Source organism: Rhopilema esculentum, unplaced genomic scaffold (assembly GCF_057945365.1).
Source record: "Rhopilema esculentum isolate cy_ngs unplaced genomic scaffold, ASM5794536v1 HiC_scaffold_37, whole genome shotgun sequence".
NCBI lineage: Eukaryota > Metazoa > Cnidaria > Scyphozoa > Rhizostomeae > Rhizostomatidae > Rhopilema > Rhopilema esculentum.
The window spans coordinates 1,239,945-1,261,531 of NW_028300848.1; the positions used below are offsets into that span (position 1 = coordinate 1,239,945).

The window sequence follows — 21,587 nt, forward strand, 5'->3', positions numbered from 1 at the left end:
ACAACTCCCCCAATCCTTGCCCTTGAAATCCGCTCCAGCTGCCGATTCTTCACTTCATATATTCTCAAAAATTTTCAAGCAGTTTCTTTTCCTTCGACAGCTGATTTTTCTATTTTTGTAACCATTTGAGAGTTTGTTTGTTAGTAGACCTTATGAGTCAGGTTTTGGCCCCAGAAAAAACCGAACTACTTTTTTTAGCATCAAGTTTATTCTGGACCAAGTTATTCGATCAATTGCCAAATATATGCATTGTACAACTTGGAGAACTGCCTATTCCTTCGATTAAATTCCCATATCCAATGTTCTTTATGTCTTCTCCTGTAAAAACCTACTAGCCAAGCTTAGGTAAGGACATTTTTTAAGAGAATACTAAGCACGCAAACGTATAAGATGGTTGACTACATTTTTGCAGATTTTCTTTAAAACAAATTATTTTGCTCTAAAGCGAAGGGAATGTCTCGCAGCCACCGGTCTTGCCGGCCCTGCTGTCAAATAAGATATGTTGTTTAGCAACTTGAATCCATAGGGCTCTGCAGAAGGAGGCAAGCATACCTGAAAGGGATATGGGGGCAGGACACCCTCTGCATACATATACTTCAACCAAGCTTGTGGTATTTCAGATAAATTTGGTTTCAAACGCCCGCTTGAGAAAGGATATTGTGACGCCCCTGATAAGCGCAAGGCATTTTGTAATCACTCATAAACATTAGAAAGCTGAATCAGGGGCCGTACAAATAGGGAGCCGCAAAAAATTGAGTCCCTTATTTGTAATATGCCTTTTTATGTTTATAGAGACGATAAATGTCCCTTGAAATATGGCGTCCATCTCAATTTGCATTTCTTCATTCACGTCTTCTTGAAATATCTAAATCCTCTTGAAACAGATGACATAATAAAAGTTCGTTGGATTATGTAAGGCTTTCATTGGATGTTGATGAGGTATCCAAAAGACAATGGGCGTGCCTTTGTATATGAGTCAGGATGGTAAACAACGGTACTGAAAACGAAAACATCTTGTTCTGAGAGTGTCCGTTTCCAAGTGAACGCGATGTAGCCTGGTGCCGGGTGACAGTGCGCGAACAAGAAGGCATCCCGTCGCAGTCACAAGCTCTCATGAACGATGTGGTGCGGTGGGAACCAGTGGTGGGAAACTAGCTACAGATGGTGCGCACGTTCGCAACAACCTTTCCCGGGGCTGGTCGCGACTAACAAATGGCTTTGTTATGATAATAAAATTAATCGAAATTTTTATTGTATATGTTAATTAGATTTATTTCATTCTCACACCACAAAGGTCATTTCTCATAACATCGTATTGTTCTCTGTCGATTTGCGATTTCCTAACTGTGATTTCACAAAGCGGTCCTATATTCTGCCTCAACAAATGCACAGGCTATAGCCCTGTTTACACTACAGAAACTAACCTGGGTTCGCCCCTGGTTAAAGCTAACCCAGGTTAGATTTGTGTAGTGTAAACGCAAACTAACCCAGGTTAGCCCCAGGTAGTTAGTCAACCAATCTCGAAAGGTGGGTTCGCCCTAGGTCGAACCTGCGTTAGTTTAGACTAAAGTGTAGTGTAAACGCTACCCTGGGTACCAGACTCACGATATAAAAAAAATAGAGAGTCTGGTCTAGTGCGCCCCATTCTCGTTCTGGTGAACTTACTTGAAAGAAGTGAAGTCTATTTAACAGACTAGGCCTGTGAAACAAGATTGTCGGATAAATAACAAAGATACTCAGTAGTCAGAGGAGTTTTGGGAAATCTTAAAGCAAATGTATTTTAAATAGTTCTGTAAAGTTGGCATTATTAATACAGTGGTAATAGACACTTCTGCCTCAAGATTCCAATCAAATCAGGTTTTAAACGCTATTTGACAGCAAAAAACATGTGCGAAGCATGAAATTAAAGTTAGCACAATGCAGTTATTAAATGTTAATCATTATTAAATTTCGTATACAACTTAAAATAAGTCTTTTGTAATTTTCCACATAAATTGTGTGTACTTTCAAAGTCTACTTCCTCACTGTGAAGGCAGCGCGCTTAGACACCGCGGCGGTTAGAATCATCACGTTGGAAGGTCACCACAGCAAATATGGGCAATATGACAAGCGAAGCCCCGTATACCGGGCGAAATATTAGCCATAACTGATTTACTTGTGTTTGTTGTTGTTTGTTCTTGGCGCCTTGCGGTGTTTTTTATTTACTGCATTTCACTACAAGGCCTAATTTCTTTGCAATGAGAGGCACAGCCTGAAATATCAGCATCAGAGACTTTCCAAAGCCAGTTGGCAATATGGCGAAGGTGTCACTTCTCTCTACAAACAAGGCTTCCAATGCTGTTCTGTGTTGAGTTCCACAACATGTGAAAAATATTCTTTGAGTACAGTTTTAGAAGCATCTTCAAACTAAATCGTTACGGTCGCTAGCATTTATTTATTTCGTGTTCTGTTCAATGTTTTACACCAGAGCTAAGTTCATTGTTTCGCTGTGACCTTTGAACGTACAGAAATCTGTACACTCGCTCCTGATTGGTTAATATCAGCACACCAGAACGAGAATGGGGCGCACTAGACCAGACTCTCTATTTTATTTTATACATAGTGAGTCTGGTACCCAGGGTATGTAAACGCAAACCTGGGGCGAACCTGGGTTAGTTTCTTCAGGACGCATGCGTAGTGGCAGACATGTTGCCGAGTGCAAACAAAGCAAAGCGCGAATGCACAGTTTTCTCATTGTACGAAGCCCGCACTGGGAATAATTGTTTTAAAGTGAATTTATTATATTTTGTAAAGTTCGCAAACACTATACATGTCGACTGCCGCCATTTTGTTTATCCTCACCTTCAATTTGTCTTTGTTACGCATGCGTCGATATCAAACTAACCCAGGTTCGCCCTTGATGCCTCTTATACTACAAAGTCGACAGTTTCCAGCGTAAACGCATCAGGGCTCGACCCGGGTTACTTTTAACCTAGAACAAACCCAGGTTAATTTGTGTACTGTAAACAGGGCTTATGTATTTATTACTGGGGACACGGCTTCTGGTAGCCAGACCTCTGTCTGGAGCACAGGCTAGGCTTCTGCTCCCAGGCGGCACTCCGTCGACCTGCCTATTTACAGTCTTCCCTTTTTGGCAAATTATTTTCAATAAATTTTGGCTCTTATATTTTCATCGATAATAAAAAACCATATTTTGGGCACTTTGTGAAAATGCTCGGGGTAATTTGGTCTCATCTTGCGATTTAAACGATTCTTGAAATTAAATCAATATCTGGTGTGACAGACAAACTAGGATCATGCATGCCCCAATTGTTTTACGAAGCAAATAATTCAAGAGCTGCAATAAAGGGCGACAGAAGCCTTGGCCCCACTTTTGTCAGCCTTGCCCCCTCTCCACTTTCAAACTCGTGGCATAGAACCTGAGAGTCAATCTGATACACAGCAAAAAGGCTTCCAAAACAAGGATTTCTTTGATAAGTCCTTCGGGCTGACATTGTGAGTGGCGTGGATATGCTTCCAATGGCTAGAACTACCCGCTAGATTTTGACAATACCTTTTGTAAAACCACTTAAAAGGGGGTTTTACCAACGAGAGTTCGTTGTAGGCTGAAATGCTCAAAAATACGGCAACGGCAGATAAAATCAAAATTCTTCTTTTTACCGCAATTATTCGACTAACGACTGAAAACAACAAGTTCGTCAAATAACAGCACGGCTTTAACAGGCACGGCAAAACTGATGAAGCAACCCTTCATGTAGCCTGCGCGCAGACTCCACTGGTTTTCCAACCTACGAGTTTAGTTACATGAATCTAAGTTTAGTTGAATGGAAAGTTTTAGGATTCATGTAACTAAACTCGTCGATTGGAAATCCAGTTGAATCTGTGCGCAGGCTAACCTTCATGTACCCTTAGCAGAGCCTTGAAATAACAATTACGTAATACAAAAAACATATTTACAGACACTGATGCAATCACAGCACAAGATGCAATTCTCACCTGATATTGTCCGGAAGGGAACCCTGCGTCGTAACACTTTTCTAATCTGATCGCTCTTCTCCTAAGATATCAACGAAACCATCTAATGAGACACCATCTAAAGATTTCTAATAAAACTGTGTGTACCAAATTTTTCTGCAACAAATCAATGCATGCCTGAGGAAATAAACATGAATTCATATTTGCAAAGATTATGTTGAGATAAATAGCGCTGATATGGTAGCGGACAACTCCAAGAAGAATATATCACAAATTACATACTGTACATTTGCACCACATGCGAACCTGCACCACAAGCCAAAACTTCCTCGAGTGAGTTCCTTTACAAACTTTCTAAAAATGAAGTATTGATGTGCATTGTGAGCAAAAGCAGAATTGGTACAAAAAGCACTACAGTACTAATAATTAGACTAGCTCCAGGCGCGGATCTAGGCCGGTTGCACAGGTTTCAAAAAACCGGTCAAGTTCTAAGAGCTATGTTTCTCTTTAAATCTTGAATTTTTGATCTAAATTTCAATTGCAACAATTGCTGCATTTCTCCCTGACTGACTACAGTTTTTCTGTTTATATACTGAATTGAACCTTCACAAGAGTTTGACAGAGTTCCCAGCTTTCTACTTTATCTTTTATCTCATTCAAAATCGAGCAAATCAGCAGCCATTCGATGTGACAGCTTGGAGTATGCTATCTATGCGCCAAATTGAAACCGGTGGCTATTGTTTTCTGAAAACCTGTGAAAACCGGCGCCCATATATTTCCCTTATGCGAGAAAAACCGGTGACTAAAAAGCATACTCGACATCGATATCCATAGCTCGAAAGGATGGACGCTTTAAAACAAAATTATACAACATGGAATACGGATGCAGTAAGAATCTGAGGTTTTTATATTAAGGGGAGTTGACGTGTTTTCTCGGAAAAATTCATGAAAATTAGAATCGAAGTTGCAAGAAGAGGATCAAAGGCCATGCTGGATGGAGTAAAATTTTGACATATTAGATGAAAGTGTGGACAAAAACACAGGGCTGTAATGGGATAAAGTACACCAAAACTGGTCAAAAATTTGGCTAGATCCGCGCCTGAGCTGAAAAGAGTTTATCGGCCAACATTTTCGCTTGCCACGATAGTAACTGGCAAATCATTCACCGAGCTAGTAGCCTATGTGCAGACTCAACGGATCGGTTTACTACTCGACAGTTCTTTGTGAGAGACTTGAGTCTGCACGCAGGCTACGTGTGTTATGCTACCAACAGTTATAGCTTCTGAATTTCCGATCAAAATGATGGTCAAACTACTGAGTCTACCATGGGATATTAGTCCACAGTCTTTCAAAGAAACAAGGGTAGACACAGACATTAAGTGTTTACATTTGTGGTCATCTTTTCAGGCATAGAAAAATCTTTATCTTTTATTTTAGTGTTTTATTTCATTACAGAAAAAAACAAGCGTTTCAGTTGAATGTGAAAAATATCATTGTTTGCGTCTACAGTTTCCTGCAACACGGGCGTTGCGGCTACTAGAAAAAAAACAGGAGCCAGCCATAAGGGGGCCAATAATTTCCAGATAGCAATTTTCTTGCTATGGGTGCAAGCAGGGGCGGATATAAGCAACAATGATTGGGGGTGTTAGGCACTAATTTTGGTGTCACACCCTTCAAGTCACTGGAAAATGATAGAAACGCCCATTTTTGAAATTTGGTTTTTAACTGTGGCGTAGCCAGGTTTGGAAGACTGGTAGGCCAAAGAGGAAAATGATTTTTACCGAATGAAACAAAATTTACCGAAGGACACAGAACTATTGGCGGAGTGTCGCAAATTTTGCGACAATTTTGATTTTCGGACGGAACCCAGGAGAAGCAATTTATCAAGACTGCCCCCTGGGATATGACATGTATCTTAATATGACTAATAATAAAACTATAACACTACATATTATAATGGTCGAGGTTTATACCTAATATATAATTGATTGAGAAGTTTGGTATGGAGTCAAGCTGGATAGTCATTAACATTATTAACAGATCAGTGTTAGCATGAAACTGAAGATCAGGCACGCCAGAGGGGGTGGGCTATAGCCCCTTCACTTTTTTGCTGCAGTATGATATTCAGGTTGTTGCATAACCTTGCGTAAATGATTCTGCCCGAACAAAATAGGCCATGTCAAATTAGGAACAACAAGCATTGTAAATATAACTGATCGACCATTTTCCCATACAATAGGGACCTCCATGATACCTACAGCATGTAGATTGGAGGTAGGCCCAGCTACCGAAACGGGGACGTGCTGCTCAAGTTTAGTGAATTTGAGATTGGGATGCTGACGGGCTACGTGCGCAGCATGTTTTTGACTTGCTAGGGACACCGAGCAGCAAGTATCTAAAGGCAATGGAAGGGAAAGCCCCGCGGAAGTAACCTTAGTCCACAAGATGTTTTTATCCGCAAGACGAAGGGCCGAAAATGTAAGATTACTTGTAAGGGCGGATACGGCAGGCATACTGTAAAGTGGGTCTTGCGGCGTAGCCTCGGGGAGGTGGGTGGAAGTTGAAAAGGGGAGACGTTTTTCTACCTCCTGTGCAATACTAGCAGAGGGATCCTGTTTTAAAGATGCAAGAGATTCATTAAATACGTACTTTACTGTATCAACGATAAAGGCATCACGATCTGTGTTAATATCTGCATAATTGCTATGAATTCGAGATGATACAGAATAGCGAGACTCAGGAGGAGAAGTACGAGTATCATGTGAATTACGTTTAAAGGTGCCTCGTGGCTGTAAGTGATTCTGGCCACGAGAAGGCTTGTTACGTGTGGAATCGTGAAAATTATGTAAGAATTTCTTACAATTAGACTTGGAACATTGCACGCATGTATGAATAAAGCCAAACTTACATCGGTTATTAGGTAATTCACAATGAGCTTTATGAAATTTATTAAAGTACCAGCAAATTTTTGTACCCGAGTGTCCAGAATTTAAGTTTTGCTGGACTGGAGAAGCTGATTGCGAAGTAGCGGTAAGGAGAGATTCCGGCTTCCATGGAGTGGGCGTGTCTCGAGGCGAAAGGACGTGCTGAACTGACTCATATCGTTTTGCAGCTTCGATGGCAGCAGTCAGATTGGAAAAAGGAGAATCACGACTGAGAAGTTCCTTGGATAAAATAGGAGAAAGTTTCATAATGAAGGCATGAATGAGTTCCATGTCACCAGTGTGTGGGTTGGAAGAACGATGGATACCAGGAATGAGCCTTTCGAGGGAGTGCTGGGTTACCAGAAAACGGTGTGCAAAATCGGAAACAGACTCGCCAGGATTCTGGTGCATGGCGTAGTACGTGGCAAGAAGTTCTCGGATACGTTGTTCTTTGGGTAAACCACGGTGGGCTGTAAGAGTGGCCAAACATTGATCGTAAAGAGTCATGAATTCGTCTGAAGTCCGTGTAGAAGAAAATTGAATAGTATTTTCGGACTCGAATTTGCAGACGATGTCGAAGGCTCTGGCGTCTTTTTGACATTGTTGCTTTAAATAAGTCAACCAAAATTTTGGAGAGACACCAGAGGAGGAAAGGATGTGTGTGAGCTGCTCTATGAAACGATCTAGAGGTTCCCTGCCTGTAAACTCCGGTAGAATTAATTGTGGGAGACGTAGTGTAGAGCTGCTTGAATTTTGTGGACGAACGGAGAGAGACAGGTCAGCAACAGCTTGCGAGAGGCTTTGTAACTGTCGTTGCGTTTCGGCAGTGATTTCTTTTGTGGTATGTTGTTGGGATTTCACCACTTCGGCAAGACCACCAACAAGACCAACAACTACTTCGATAGTGGACGTGACTGACGGTTATTAACCATAAATGGAGAACCGTGTCAATTTTTGTAGCGGTTATTTATCCATAAATGGAGAACCGGGTCCAACACCAATTTTTGTAGCGGGATCTTTCTCGAAGAAGTGAGACGAAGAGAAACGAACTTCGTTTATGTTTTCTGCTTCATCATCGAAATCAAAAGTCCTATAACTAACTACGTGCTGAAATATATATCCTTAAGTTAAGTGCGTCATAAGTAACATGATAACGAGGTTAATACTGAAAAGGAGAATATTCCTATTACAATTCGAAGGGGGTGGGGGGTGGCAGCCTCAGATGGCAAAACTCATCAACTTGAGGAGTTCCAACTTGAGAATTCACAGTAGCAGTGGGGGCTTATTCGTGGGGGGGCTTATTAACAATTTTTAGTTCTAGGATGGGGGCTTATTTGAGGGGGGCTTTTTGAGGGGGGTCAATTCGAGGATTTACGGTAATCCAACATTGGCGGTTCTGTTGTCCGGCGGGTGGAAACTCATGTTGGAGAATTTTATTTCAGGGGTGGGGGGGTCTGTTTTGAGTGAACCTCCCTTAAAACATAAAAACGTGCCTAAAGATGTTTAGTAAAAGCGTTGTTGTTTCTTTTACTAACTAAATTTTGTGTTAGTTTATATATATATAACTTCTCACCTAGGTGTGTGCAGAAGCAAAGAGTTGAGACGACTTGTTTTTCTCTGTATCTGAACTCGATTAATCATTTTAACTATCTACACAACTATAATAAAACAGCTCTCATTATAGGGGATTAACTAAAACAAAGCGAATAGAAAAGCTAGGCTAAAAAGCGAATGTAAATACAATAGGAATATAAGCTGTTGTGCGTAAGTGCAAATATGTGGCTGGGTAGATGGCTGTAAGTGCAAATAGAATGTCGTATTATAAGTTCATTATAGATGCTTCTGATATTCGATCTAGATCAGCCAACTTCTAAGGGCTACTTTACAGTCAAAAATATGTTGAATCGCGAAATTCACAGAATTTCGAAAATTAGACCAATTGTGAAAGATGGGCTAAGTCCATTGCAAAATGACTGAAATATGGCTTTCTCAGTCAATTCGCCATACATTACGTACAAAAAATTCGGTGCCAAATATCCCGGTGAATTTATTTTCGGTGGAAAAAATTTCTGGGTAAATTTCGGTTAGTTAAGAAATAAACACATTTTGTAAATCACCTTCAACATAAATTAACTGGAAAGCAATCGTAAAAATAAAAAAAATCAAACATTCCATATCAGCCAGCCAAATAAACGGAACTGAAGAGAAGGCAAGAATTTTTTCGGCTGCTGCATCTCAAGTTGCGAATTGGACCTTCGAAATTCTATTCTGTTGAGGAAATAAGTACGAATTTAGGTCGAATTGGCACACCTATGACAGTCTGGCTCAGGTATTCTGCGGCTCGTATTTTTATCAATTGTATAAAGATACACACATGTACAAGGAATGAAACGTAGAAAAAAATCCAGCTTGTCCTAGGATGGGAGCAGAAAGGGCCTGTGTAAAAAATGTGGGTATTCAAGATTTGTAAAAGAAAGTTGAAATTAGCAAACTTCAATTTTTAAATTGAGAATAGAGAGAAAAGTTTACAACTTTTTCTTTCGCCTCTTTTATCAAGCAAATAGCATGATTTTAGCCTCAAACCAGGAACTGCAACTTGAAACCGTCCTTGCATACACACCACAGGTTTACCCCTCTGTCTTAATGACGTTGGATTTCAATAAAACGACTAAGGAGGTTAGGAATAGTGCTTTATTTATGCTACATGTATGATATTTGTCTGTACTAACAATATTGTTTCTGGGAGAAGGAAGAGAGGAAGGGTTAAGCTTGGGTTCTGTCCATTCGCAATTAATAACTGTAATTTATCAATTTGTTGCTGTGATTTATTAATGTTATTGTAATTTTTTGTTGCAATTAGGTTAGAGGCTATCTTGACAATTTTACAATTTTTACAATTTTAAAAAGAAATGATTATGATGTTTTACTTTGCCAATCTATAGGCCTAGAAAGAAAAGTTGAGTTAATATGACTTACGTTCTTACCTCTTCTTCAGCATGAAGAAAAAAATGATGATAATGAGAACAATGGCAGCATGACACCAAAGACGATTCCAACAATAGTTCCATCGCGCGTAGATCTTCCACCATTATCTACAAAAGTGACATAAAATCTCAGGTTATACACAGCTCCCACCCTGAAATATATCTTTGCATAAATTTTAGACTTGAAAGTAATAGTGAAGTTGTCTGGCTGCACAACAAAGAAAATCAACTGAGACCGAAGGTTGGTTGACCAATTTCAAAAAATTGTTTTCTTGGGCCTACTGTCCACAACATGGGAAGTATTCTGATTTCAAGTAGATGACATTTCACCAACGCGTCTAAATGTTGCCCACAACGAATGTGTTTTCAAATCCCCCATCTACAAGACAATGATAAAATTTTAGCCATGTGTAGGTGCTTTTTCGGTGAATATTCAAATTTTTCAGCAAGTAAAGGACATCTCGCTCACTTTGAGGCAACTGAGGCCTAAACACCTCACTAAAGCGAAAAAGCTACCAATTTCACTGCTTACACCTTATTAATTTAAAACAAATTAAAAACATTCCAGCCTTAGATCTTCGAAAAATTAACAACAGTCAGCATGAACTTTATCGTACTGTTTCTTATAAAAAAAGAGTTTATCTCACTCATGTGTTTTCTCGCAAGGCTAGTTTATTCTAAAAGGCCATTATCATTCAGAAACCTTTGAGCAGTTTAGAAATTTAAAGTAGTAACAAAGTTTGTTGTCACGCTATATGTCACGCTTAATCCAACAAAGTTTAAAAATAACACGATGACGTCATCGGTGACGTCATCACTATCGAACATATCGAGGCTTGTTAGGGTTAGGATTAGGGATAATAATCCATCAAAGCTTTGGAGATAATAAAATGCAAAATCGATTAATGTAGTCTGCATCTTAGGAGGGTTCATCTTCTGATGAGATTTCTTGGAAGCATTGAATGCTGTAATGAAAGGAAGTGGATTAGAAGAAGCCCTTGAAGAAGTTTATGGGAAGAGCTGTTCCCCATATCTTTTCTGGGAAGGCTGTGTCGAGAGCGCTTAGAGGACACATCCTTATCGAGTCTGCATTGGTTTGCAAATTAATGACACAATTGATTGCATCTGGACAAGAGAATCGTGATAGCTGTGAAGAGATGGAACGTCCTACATTTGAAGAAGCGACAGTGAAGATTGAGGACTTGTGCTCTGATTTTGAAAAATTGAAAAATGAATTCAGAGAAAAGCATCACCGTGACATCAATATGCAATGATTCCCAACCCTCTCAAAGCTTACGTTCAATCTCGAAGCGTACAAGAAGTACCTCGCTAAAACGTCTTGGACATTAAAGTTATGGTTGCAATATTTGAATTACATCGCCGTGATAAAAATATTTATTCGTGCGGAGAGAACTGGTGACTGGAATTTGCATTTGGTGTCTTTGAACAAAATGCTGAACTTATTCGCATACAGCCCATGTTAACTATGCTAAATGTGCAAAATTGCATCTACAAAACATGCTTGATTTGGAAGGCTCTCATCCTTGGGTCTATGATCAGTTTGCAAGAGGCAATTTGCAGACTGTCAGGCACAGCGAGCGATTTTGGTCAGGCTTATGGACGGATTTGGTCATTGAACAGGTGATGATGAGAGCATTGAAGAGCAACGGTGGTCTGACGCGAGAAAGAGGTATTTCGGAATCTACTCGCCAGTTATGGATCGGAAGTATCCATAGGTGTGCAGACATACCCAATGCAATGGGTGAATCGACTGGCGCATATAGGAAAACAAGTGAACAGCATGTTCAGTTAGGCCCAAGCAGAGAGACAATAAAGATCTTACGTTAATCAAAGAATAGTTTGATCGCCACAACCCTTTTGGTGAAGACGGGCAACATCTTAAAAGTCTTTCAACTGGCTTGATGGTGCGAGCATCAAGAGAAAAGAACGAGTTCAAACATTTGAAGATCTCTTACCTAAGACGAAAATGGGGAACAATACAGTGACCATCAATCCAACTATACTGTTTAGCCGTTTGACTGCCTTGGCTAACTTCCAAAGTAACATTACTGAAAACTTCTGCTATGAGCTAACTCTAGAGCCGACGTCACTCTTTAAACAAGGTATGATGAGAAAATCGACTAAAGCTGTTCTTAGAAATCACTTACTGGGTACAGAGAATGCAACTATCCCGACTACAAATGACGTTTGCGTGGTTGATGGTGATGCATTGCTCCACAAAGTCCACTAGCCAAAATCAACGTATTCTGAAGTGCTTGAACAGTACATTGCATTTGTAAAGCAAAGATTTGGGAATTACACTTGCGTTAACGTTGTTTTTGATGGATACTTAGACAGAATGTCAACAAAAGGTCAGGAGCCTCTTCGTCGAATGAGCAAAACGCCAGCTAGCATTGAAATCACTGAAAGCTCAAAAATTACTTGTAGCAGGGAAGCATTTCTGGCGAACATAGATAACAAGGATAGGCTGATTAAGTTGCTTTGTACTCGGTTAGAGAAGGAAAGGTTTGTCGCAGTTCAAAGTAATGGAGACGCGGATATCTCAATTGTGAAGACTGTCCTTGAGTACGCAGAAACTGGTAGATATGTTAGTGTGATGGAAGAAGGTACGGATATATTGGTTCTCATGATGAGCCACTGGAGAGATGGATTGGGAGAATCGTTTTTTGGAACAGAGAAAAAGGAAAAGAAAAGGCGACATTCAAAATTGTTATACTGGAGCATGCGGGACCTTTTATCAACACAACAGTACCAAGAAGCACTTCTTTCTGCTCATGCTTGGAGTGGCTGTGACACAACTTCAGTTATGCACCAAAAAGGTATAAAACTGAAATAATAATAGCATGATAGCTTTGTACTGCATTACCTATAATGACATACATTGCAGTTGATATTAGGTACTAGGAACACTAAAATGATATGCCACTGTTCATCATTTAGAAAACTGTTATTAGAGCACTCTGTTTGTTATAGGGAAGCTGAAAATCCTGAAGCAGTTAGAATCGAGAGAAGGTGAATACTTGAGATATCAAAACAATTTGGGAATTTGTCAATGACTCAGCAAGAGATCGGAGAGGCAGGTGTTCAACTGGTGGTTAAAATCTAAATACATTTCTTTTTAAGATATTTAATAAGCTTCTGAAATAAAATATCAAGCAATAGTATCACCAATTTGAATCAACTAACTGAATTTTGCACACTTTATTTTCCAGCTACGGTGGCAAGAAATGTGACTCGTTGGCTAGTATACGACATACCAAATACATTGAAATGGTTACAACGAGCAATGTAGTAGAACCAGATAATCTTCCTCCAACTGGAAGAGCGACATACTACCATGCTTTACGAGTGCATCTTCAGGTTCATGACGTTTTTTCTCTATTTAATAAAATTATGACAATTCAAATAACTGATGTGGACGATATAACCAACACTGTTTTTATTCCTTTTCTAATTAATAGTTAGTTTAAGTAGGAAAATGACATATTAGCTTCTTTATTTTATTCACAATATGAAATCAATTCCCAAAATTTTTTTGAACTTCCAGGTACACAGTGGAAGCATTTAGACCTTTGCTGTCTAAACCCGCAAGACTGGGGATGGAAAATGGAAGATGGTATATTTCAGATTTCTGTCGTGCAATCTTTAAAAACTAATCACAACAATCCCAGGCCAATCCAGTGCAACATCTCGTCCTAAGTCCAACAAACAACGTTTGGAATAAAATGTTGCACTAGTTTAGCCAACAATGTTAGACTTCGTTGGATGACGGCAAAAAATTGGTTTTGGCAAAAGAGTTGCATGATGTTTGGCGATCTTGACGTAAGTTAACTTTGGTTAAAAATGTTTAATATTCTTTGATGATTTTGGAACTGTTTCGCAAACTCATCCAACATTTCTGATTTTAACTGCACATTATCGACTGCAACATTCTTCTACTCAAACTTGCGAAGCAAGGCAGTTCGATTCATTCCAAAATAACAACAAACAGCGAAAGCAAAAAATAGTCAAATGCTGGTTGAGGTGTTCAAACGGATCAAAATTTACCCAACAATACCCAACATTTAACACCTAAAAAGTTATGTTCTAAAAGGTTTTTATACCTTTGGAACAAGATATTTGAGTGGTGTGCAAACAAAAATATTTTGACTTTCCTTGACAGTGTTTGGAGCTCTCGATACCTATAAGCACCATACAGCAGAAAGAAGAGACAACAAACTAACAAAAATATTTTGGCACAAAAAACCCCCTTGGTTTTATCCGGACTGTCCTGTAGGACCCTTCAGCGTATGCCCCTTTGCCAACAGCGTTGTATGCAGAGATACGAATTCTATATTCTTGGTCGCGATTCAGATAAAGGAAAGTGTATTCAAGAAAGGGGCTTCCGTCTGTGACGGTCATATTTCGCACTGTCTCTGTTCTATTTGGGTAAAACAACTCCACAAGATAATTGGATATTCCTGAATAGCCCGGACTGGCAGGCTTCCTCCATCCGATTCTAATAGATATATACGTTGATTCAATCAATCGTATATTCACTGGAGCAGTTGGGACGTCTGATAGAGAGAAACAGCGAAAATGATTATCCAAAAAATCTTTTGGTGGTACAAAACTTAAAAATGACTTGGAAAAATTTTTGACTCATACTAAAGCTTTTCGTCTGACATTCTTAAGATTATAAAACGTCGGAACATAGATCGAAAAAACTATACTCTAGGAAATATATAAACCCAGTTGTTGATCAAAATAGGCCAATCAGAAACGCGAGCACATGACAGTTGAGATTGCCCAATCAGTGCCGCTTGCCTGTGGAAATTGTTAGCAATGGAGTCATAAGGTGAACAAAAACTCCTTCTGTCTACACAATATAGGTTTTTCATGTTTATGTGATAGATTCCAAAACTTCTCGATAGAACGACGATCAGGCTTTACCAACAATACAAGACATGTCACCATTATAGTTTTTTGCACAATCTGGTTTTCCAGTAAATGCTGCCCGATAGCAGAATCGCATGTTTTGGTTGTTGTTTTACATGCGACAAAACAGAAAACATAAACAACAAAATAATGTCCGCTATTAACATTGTCAAAAGGTATTCGAAAAGCAGAGAAATTAAACTATAGAAAAGGTTGGATGGAGTGGTCAAAAGTTTGAATCATGCGCATGCCTAGAAAATGAAATGTTGGGTGAAATGTTGGATGGAGTGGTCAAACGCATCCAACATTACATCCAACATTGAAAAACAAAATTTGTTTTTGACCGTGATCAAACATCATCCAACATCGATTTGCAAATGTTGGGTGACCCAACATGGGTGGTCAAACGCATCCAACATTTCGTCCAACATTGGTTTTCTGTATGTTGGATGAAATGTTGGATGCGTTTGACCACTCCATCCAACATCTTTTTTTCTAGGCATGCGCATGATTCAAACTTCTGTATTGTTATTTGAGCCGAGGTGAATCCAGAGTGATTTGTGAGCAACTTTTTTTAAAAGTTATCGAGTGAAAAATGTAAAGCAAAAGCAAAGTGCAGAATGAAATAATCTAACAATTAATAGCTGGGGAAAGGGTGTCGGATTAGGATGAACGTAGCACTGACGAGGAGAGTCACAGCAGGGATGGCGATCTAGATTTAGGCGTAGTCCTAACGGGAAGCTTTACGTTTCAACGTGTTGTTTTCGAAATCAGCTATCATTTTTCACTTTTATCTTACGTGCCTTTTTATCTTCTGTAAACAAGTGCTGCAAACATGTCGCTGCGCAGGCGATGCACGGTGATGGAAATGTTGGATGAAATGTTGGATGAAATGTTGGATGAAATGTTGGATGAAATGCTGGATGAAATGTTTGATGAAATGTTGGATGAAATGTTGGGCGAAATGTTGGGCGAAATGTTGGACGAAATGTTGGATGAAATGTTGGATGAAATGTTGGATGAAATGTTGGATGAAATGTTGGATGAAATGTTGGATGAAATGTTGGATGAAATGTTGGATGAAATGTTGGATGAAATGTTGGACGAAATGTTGGATGAAATGTTGGATGAAATGTTGGACGAAATGTTGGATGAAATGTTGGACGAAATGTTGGATGAAATGTTGGATGAAATGTTGGATGAAATGTTGGATGAAATGTTGGGCGAAATGTTGGATGAAATGTTGGATGAAATGTTGGGCGAAATGCTGGATGAAATGTTGGATGAAATGTTGGGCGAAATGTAGGATGCGTTTGACCACCCGCTGAAAAATATCAACGAACTTTCTAATTTTTTGGGAATAAATGTTGGATGCGTTTGACCGGGGCTTTAAGTAAGTAAGTTTTCTGGCCGTTGACAAATTGGAAAGCAGCAAATTCTTATGAATGAGTTTCTTTTCGGCCTTTTGTGTCTACGTCTCTCTAGAACAGAAGTTTTGACAACCTTATCGAAACCGTAATCATTTAATTTTTTAGTAAGCAGTTTTTTACGAATAAAGGACGTAACTGCATTTTCTAACGCATAAGTAGATATTCGATGGCAGAAATTACTAAAAAAATTTAATGAAAAGCTAAAAAATGAACAAGGTCAAATAGGTTTACGCTGGTTGTATCAAAAACAAGAAAAGGATTTTTTAATGAATGTTTCGGTTTGGAGTGCTGCACATATGCATCAAAACAGTTCACTGAAAACTTTTGGACTAAAAATGTGTTACTTACGACCAACTTGAACTTTTACTTCCGTTGATATCTTTCCTGCAGGACCTCCATCAGCAACACATCTTACTTTGGTCACCCCTTTTTGAAGATTGTAAAAACGCAAACGACTGCTTATTGGGAGGCTTGTAAAATTCCCGGTTACCTCAGCATTTTGCCCAACTTGATTATTTTTATCATCGTAGGTGCCACATGTCAGCTTCGGAACAGGGTTGCCATAAACATAGCAAGTTGAGCTTAAAGTTTCGCCTTGTCTCAGTGCAAATATAGTTTGACCAGTAGAGGACGTTGTTCCTTCAATCAAGCAGTTTCGGAACTCAGGTACCTCTGGAATAAATATTCATTAAGAATTAAGAAGACATTGTGTTAACAAATGCAAGTGTTACCTAGAACAATTTGGGCTGTTTCAGTTCCTTATATAGTCCCCGGAGTCCAGAGTTTGCTTCTAAAAAGGTCTTACGTCACGAATGGAAAATTACATTTTGGTGTTCCACAGGGATCTTTCCTTGGACCTCTCCTATTAATAACTGGTATCGACGAGTTTCCCTTTGATCTAAAAAGCTGCCAGGTAAACAGGATCTCATCTTCTACAAAGAGTATCAACGACTTGAAGAGGACGCTAAGAAAGCGCCTTTTCTTTGATAAAATCTTCATACTTTCTTCTGACCAGTCTTAGCAAAATCCATCCGATTATGTTTGGGCATATCTATGTGGTCCTTTTTTTAGCCAGGGTTGGCTCTATAAACTTACAGTTACTGCAAAGCACAGTAGAAGAGTATTTTCGGTTGTAGGGATAAAGTTAGATCAACTTTCAAGGGAATTATTTCCCTAGATCTTTACAGTTATTTTGGGTTCGATTTAGCTTTCAGAATTGTAGAGCAATATCGCGTAACTGCTTGAATATTCTATTTAAGCATGGAATTTGGTTACCACTTTCAGAAATGTCGCGAGTAAGAATAAAATGGAAAAAGCGATCCAAACCAAATACAACAAATTTATAGATATAAAATTAACCACAATTTTCACATCATATTGTTCCCTAGATCAAACGAAAAACCAAGTCTAGTCCTCTAGGGGCAATTAATTCTATGCTTAAATATCTATTGAATACTCTAACGCAAAACAATACGATCCAAAACACCACAAGCAAAAGACAAGAACAAACAACGCAAAACATCACTGAACATTAAGACCCCGTTTACACTGTGCCGGATAAAATTTATCCGCATAAAAGTTGTTCGGATTGATTTGCATTTATGTACACTGTGCCGCACAAATTTTGTCCACTTTGCCCTCCCGTTTACACTGTGCCGGATAACTGCAGACACACGACCTAAATCATGCACAGAACGCCCAAAATGAAGTCTTCTCTGGGCAACAAAGTAAAAACAAAATTCCCGCCAACGTAAAAAGACTTCATTCTCTCTTCAGAATCTTTCATCTGCTTCTCTTTTAGACCAAATCCAAAGATATTTTCAATACAAATTAGGCATAGTTTGTTTTAATAGATTGTTCTTGAAACAAAATGACACTGAACTAGCAACGAAAGTAGGGAAAGCTGACAAGGATGCCAATTTTACGTGGACTGGCAAGATACTGCATTTTTAACACGAGTACTTATCGACAACAAGGCAGCCAAGATGGCGAAAGGTCTCGATTGGGAGACAGTAAAAACTAAATTGGATGAAATAGCCAATCGCTTTCGAGCAAGATACGATGTGGATAAAATTTATCAGGATAAAAGCGTTTACACTGTACCACATAGCTATCCGAACTAATTTAATCCACTTTCCTAGGTGAACTAATATTGTTCGGATAGCCACTCTTAAATTCGTGCGGATAGCGTGGATCTAGTGTAGACGCGACGCCTATCTCAACTAATTTTGATGCGGATAAAATTTATCCGCCACAGTGTAAACGGGGTCTAAAGTGTGACAAGAAACATATTTCAATTTCACTTACATTTCCACCCCAAAGTTGATTCATCAATAATAATTAATCTTCTCTAAACATTTGTTGCCGCTCAAATAACAAATGTTGTTGAAACTTTGAGTACAGGATTTGATATAAAAACATCAGATAGGTGAATTTGGGTTAAAAATTATACTTGAATTGAAAAGGGGGAAGAACCTCAAGTCAAAAAATTAACTTTTTGTACGGCGCCATTTAAGTTAATGTGCAAAGATAAGATGGGAGATCTGAAAATAATGAGCCGTCGAGGATTACATTAATTGTTGAGGGATTATCTAATCTTTTGTGAGGTCTTTGGTCAGCCTCCCATAGCCCCCCCCCCTAGCAATACACCCCTGGGATTTATAGAAAACTTTTATTCCACATTCAGGAAAAAATTTGCTATCATAAATAAATTGAGTGAAACAGCATTTTCACAAAACTGTTTGAAAACGGAGAAAACTACTAAGCTTCAAAGCACTGAGGGAATAAAGCTAGTTGTGTCCATCAAGAAGACTGCAAGGAAGTAAAAAGTCAGGGTAGAAAGTCAGCTTAATATGATGACATTTTCAGAGAATTTATATTAGAAAGATTGATGAAAAGGGGCCCTGCATAAGCTTCATATTTTGTGGGCGGATGAGTTTTTGATATATTGTAAACTTTCCGCCGAAACTATATTACATGTTTGAATCTTGACGACTTCCTCAGATACTGAAAACTTAAATGAAGTTAACTAAAGTTAAAAATGCAATGCATTTGGTAATTTTCATTTTGAAAACTTGGTATTACGGTAATATCAAGATATTCTTGCGGAATTTCGGTAATAGGGAAATTTTCTTGCGGAATCACTGTATTTGATACCCCCAAAGACCACCCTTTTAATGAATCACTCTTCAGCTTGAGAACATATATGAGGGCTTTAAATGGTCCAATACTGGAACAAGGTTTGGTTGTAGAAATGGAATAATTGAGTAATTAGACTTTCACAACAATAGTGAGAAAATTTCTTTAAAAAACTAAATCGGAGGTTTTCTTGAACTTATCATATCTGAACATGCCATTTACAGTGGCCAATGTTTCTTTAAGAGGAAATGAAACTGCAGATTTAGACCATTTGTTTAAACTAATTTAAATGTACAAATTTTTGAAAATTAAAAATACTTTAGTACAAGAATGCATAAATATACAAACCACATATTTTTAGCTTGTAAAATCCACTGTAATAAGGGGTAGAATCTGATGCAAAATATGTGCAAAGAACATCTTTTGCGTCGCCGAAATCAAAATTACGAAGCTGGAATCCAATTTTTCTTTGCCCAGGATCATCAATTGCTGAAGCTCTGCCTTGAAATTCTGGAGCCAAAGAAGCTGCAGCAGTACCTTCCTTTTTTATCACAAAATCTGATAGAAAGCCACATAAAATTCTGCCACCCTCAAGACTGCTAATGTTGTATGTCCAAGTAACCTCGATGCTCTGAGATTTGTTCCCAAACTTATCAACAAAAGTTCCAGCAGCAGGATTGAATGACTGTCCATCTACAAAAACCACATAAATATGATTTTACAACAGAAGAGTACAGTCTTTAATTGATATTCCATTGACACTCCAGATGCATTATGTTGTCATCAACAGAGCTGGTGTGAGCTGCCAATCATAACAACACTTGAGACAGGAGAAAATGTTAAATTTAAAGTGTTCCTGAAGGCCTTTCTAGGCCTTATCTAGGGAGTTGATTGCCCTTTTCTTTGCCCATGCCAACACCCTCGCAGTACCACTTAAGCAACCTAATAACTGCACTGAGAAAAATGTGTCTCACTAACCAAATACAACATGCACAGGAGGAATATTTGACAGACCATAATTATCATGGAGATTGCAATAACTAAACCTTTTGAAATTTCGTCACAATGTTTAATCAGCATTAGGTTGTATGCTTTTGGTGTGTACTAAATTGCTCTTTGTCAATTTATATATATATATGCCAAGCCAAAAGGGTGTTGTTGATTTGAGAGAAGCATATATCATCCAGCATGTGAGCTTATCAAAAATGTTCAAAAGTCAGGTAGGTTGGCATATTGTTCCTAGCAGAGATGTTAGTGACTCTCAGGTGGGGGGCAAGCACAGTTTCAAATGTTGAAAGCCTGGGAAGGAAATTTAAATCATGGGAGTTTAAAACAGGAATAGGAAACATTAAATTGTTTTGGTGGAAATTTCTGTACATTAGAATGACTAAATGCATAGACTATATGGTGGTGCCATAGTCAAATAGAAAAAACCTTGGCCTGGAAGCCAGGCCTTTCCCAGAGGCACAGGCAGAGGTGGAAAAATTTTTTCTTCTTTCTGGGAACCTAAGAATCTGGCTCAAAACTTTCTGCCAGATTTAGGGGGTAGACAAATAAACTTTATGTTTGTGCTACAACATCTGTAGCACAGGACAATAGCGACGTCTTTCAAGTGACACACGCTTCGACTTTCTATCATCGTGAAACAGCGGCAACAATTCTTTTGGCAAGGCGGGAACGCCCCGACGTTGCTAAAACGAGGAACAAGCGGAACAACCTAGTAACAAGCGGAACAACCCAGTAACAACCCAGGAACAAGCGGAACAACCCAGTAACAACCCAGGAACAAGCAGAACAACCCAGTAACAAGCGGAAATGTGAAGTTATTGTTTTGTAAATAACATATGGGGGCGTTTATAAGTCAACTCTCTAAAGTTCGTGTGGGCTAGCACGTGCACTATCAAGAGGCCGTCAAACACTTTCGTTATGTAATTTTTTGGCAGTTCGCGGCCATTTTCCCTCCTTTTCACACAACCGTACATAGTTTGATGGATCAGAAAACCTGTCGTTGTGGTTTTTCACTCGAATCAAACACCGACATAGCAAGGCAAGGGCTGGTACACAAAAAGCCCAAATTGAGGGGTCGAAAATTGAGGTGGGGGATAATATTTAGAATATATTAATGGCAACCGAAGGGGCAAAAGGACCGGGGGTGTGGGGGTGTCACACCTCCCCGATAGTATCTCAATGAGAAATTT

At 39.0% G+C, this 21,587-nt stretch overlaps 1 protein-coding gene and 1 pseudogene across 8 annotated transcripts in view; one reads left to right on the top strand and one right to left on the bottom strand.

Moving 5' to 3' along the window:
* Positions 1–3,906: 3,906 nt before the first annotated feature.
* LOC148957134 (uncharacterized) overlaps positions 3,907–21,587 on the bottom strand; it is a 58,923-nt gene continuing 41,242 nt past the window's right edge. For 3 of the 8 annotated variants that reach the window (XM_089115864.1, XM_089115875.1, XM_089115871.1), the window contains 4 exons: positions 19,738–20,082; positions 16,600–16,923; positions 9,884–9,991; positions 7,954–9,167 (listed from right to left, as the gene is read on the bottom strand). In XM_089115864.1, coding sequence (XP_088971990.1) covers positions 9,891–9,991; positions 16,600–16,923; positions 19,738–20,082 — 770 coding nt within the window. In that variant the 3' untranslated portion in view covers positions 7,954–9,167; positions 9,884–9,890. The other 5 variants (XM_089115866.1, XM_089115865.1, XM_089115868.1 and 2 more) reach the window with 5 other exon arrangements.
* LOC148957135 (uncharacterized) lies at positions 10,588–13,944 on the top strand (annotated as a pseudogene).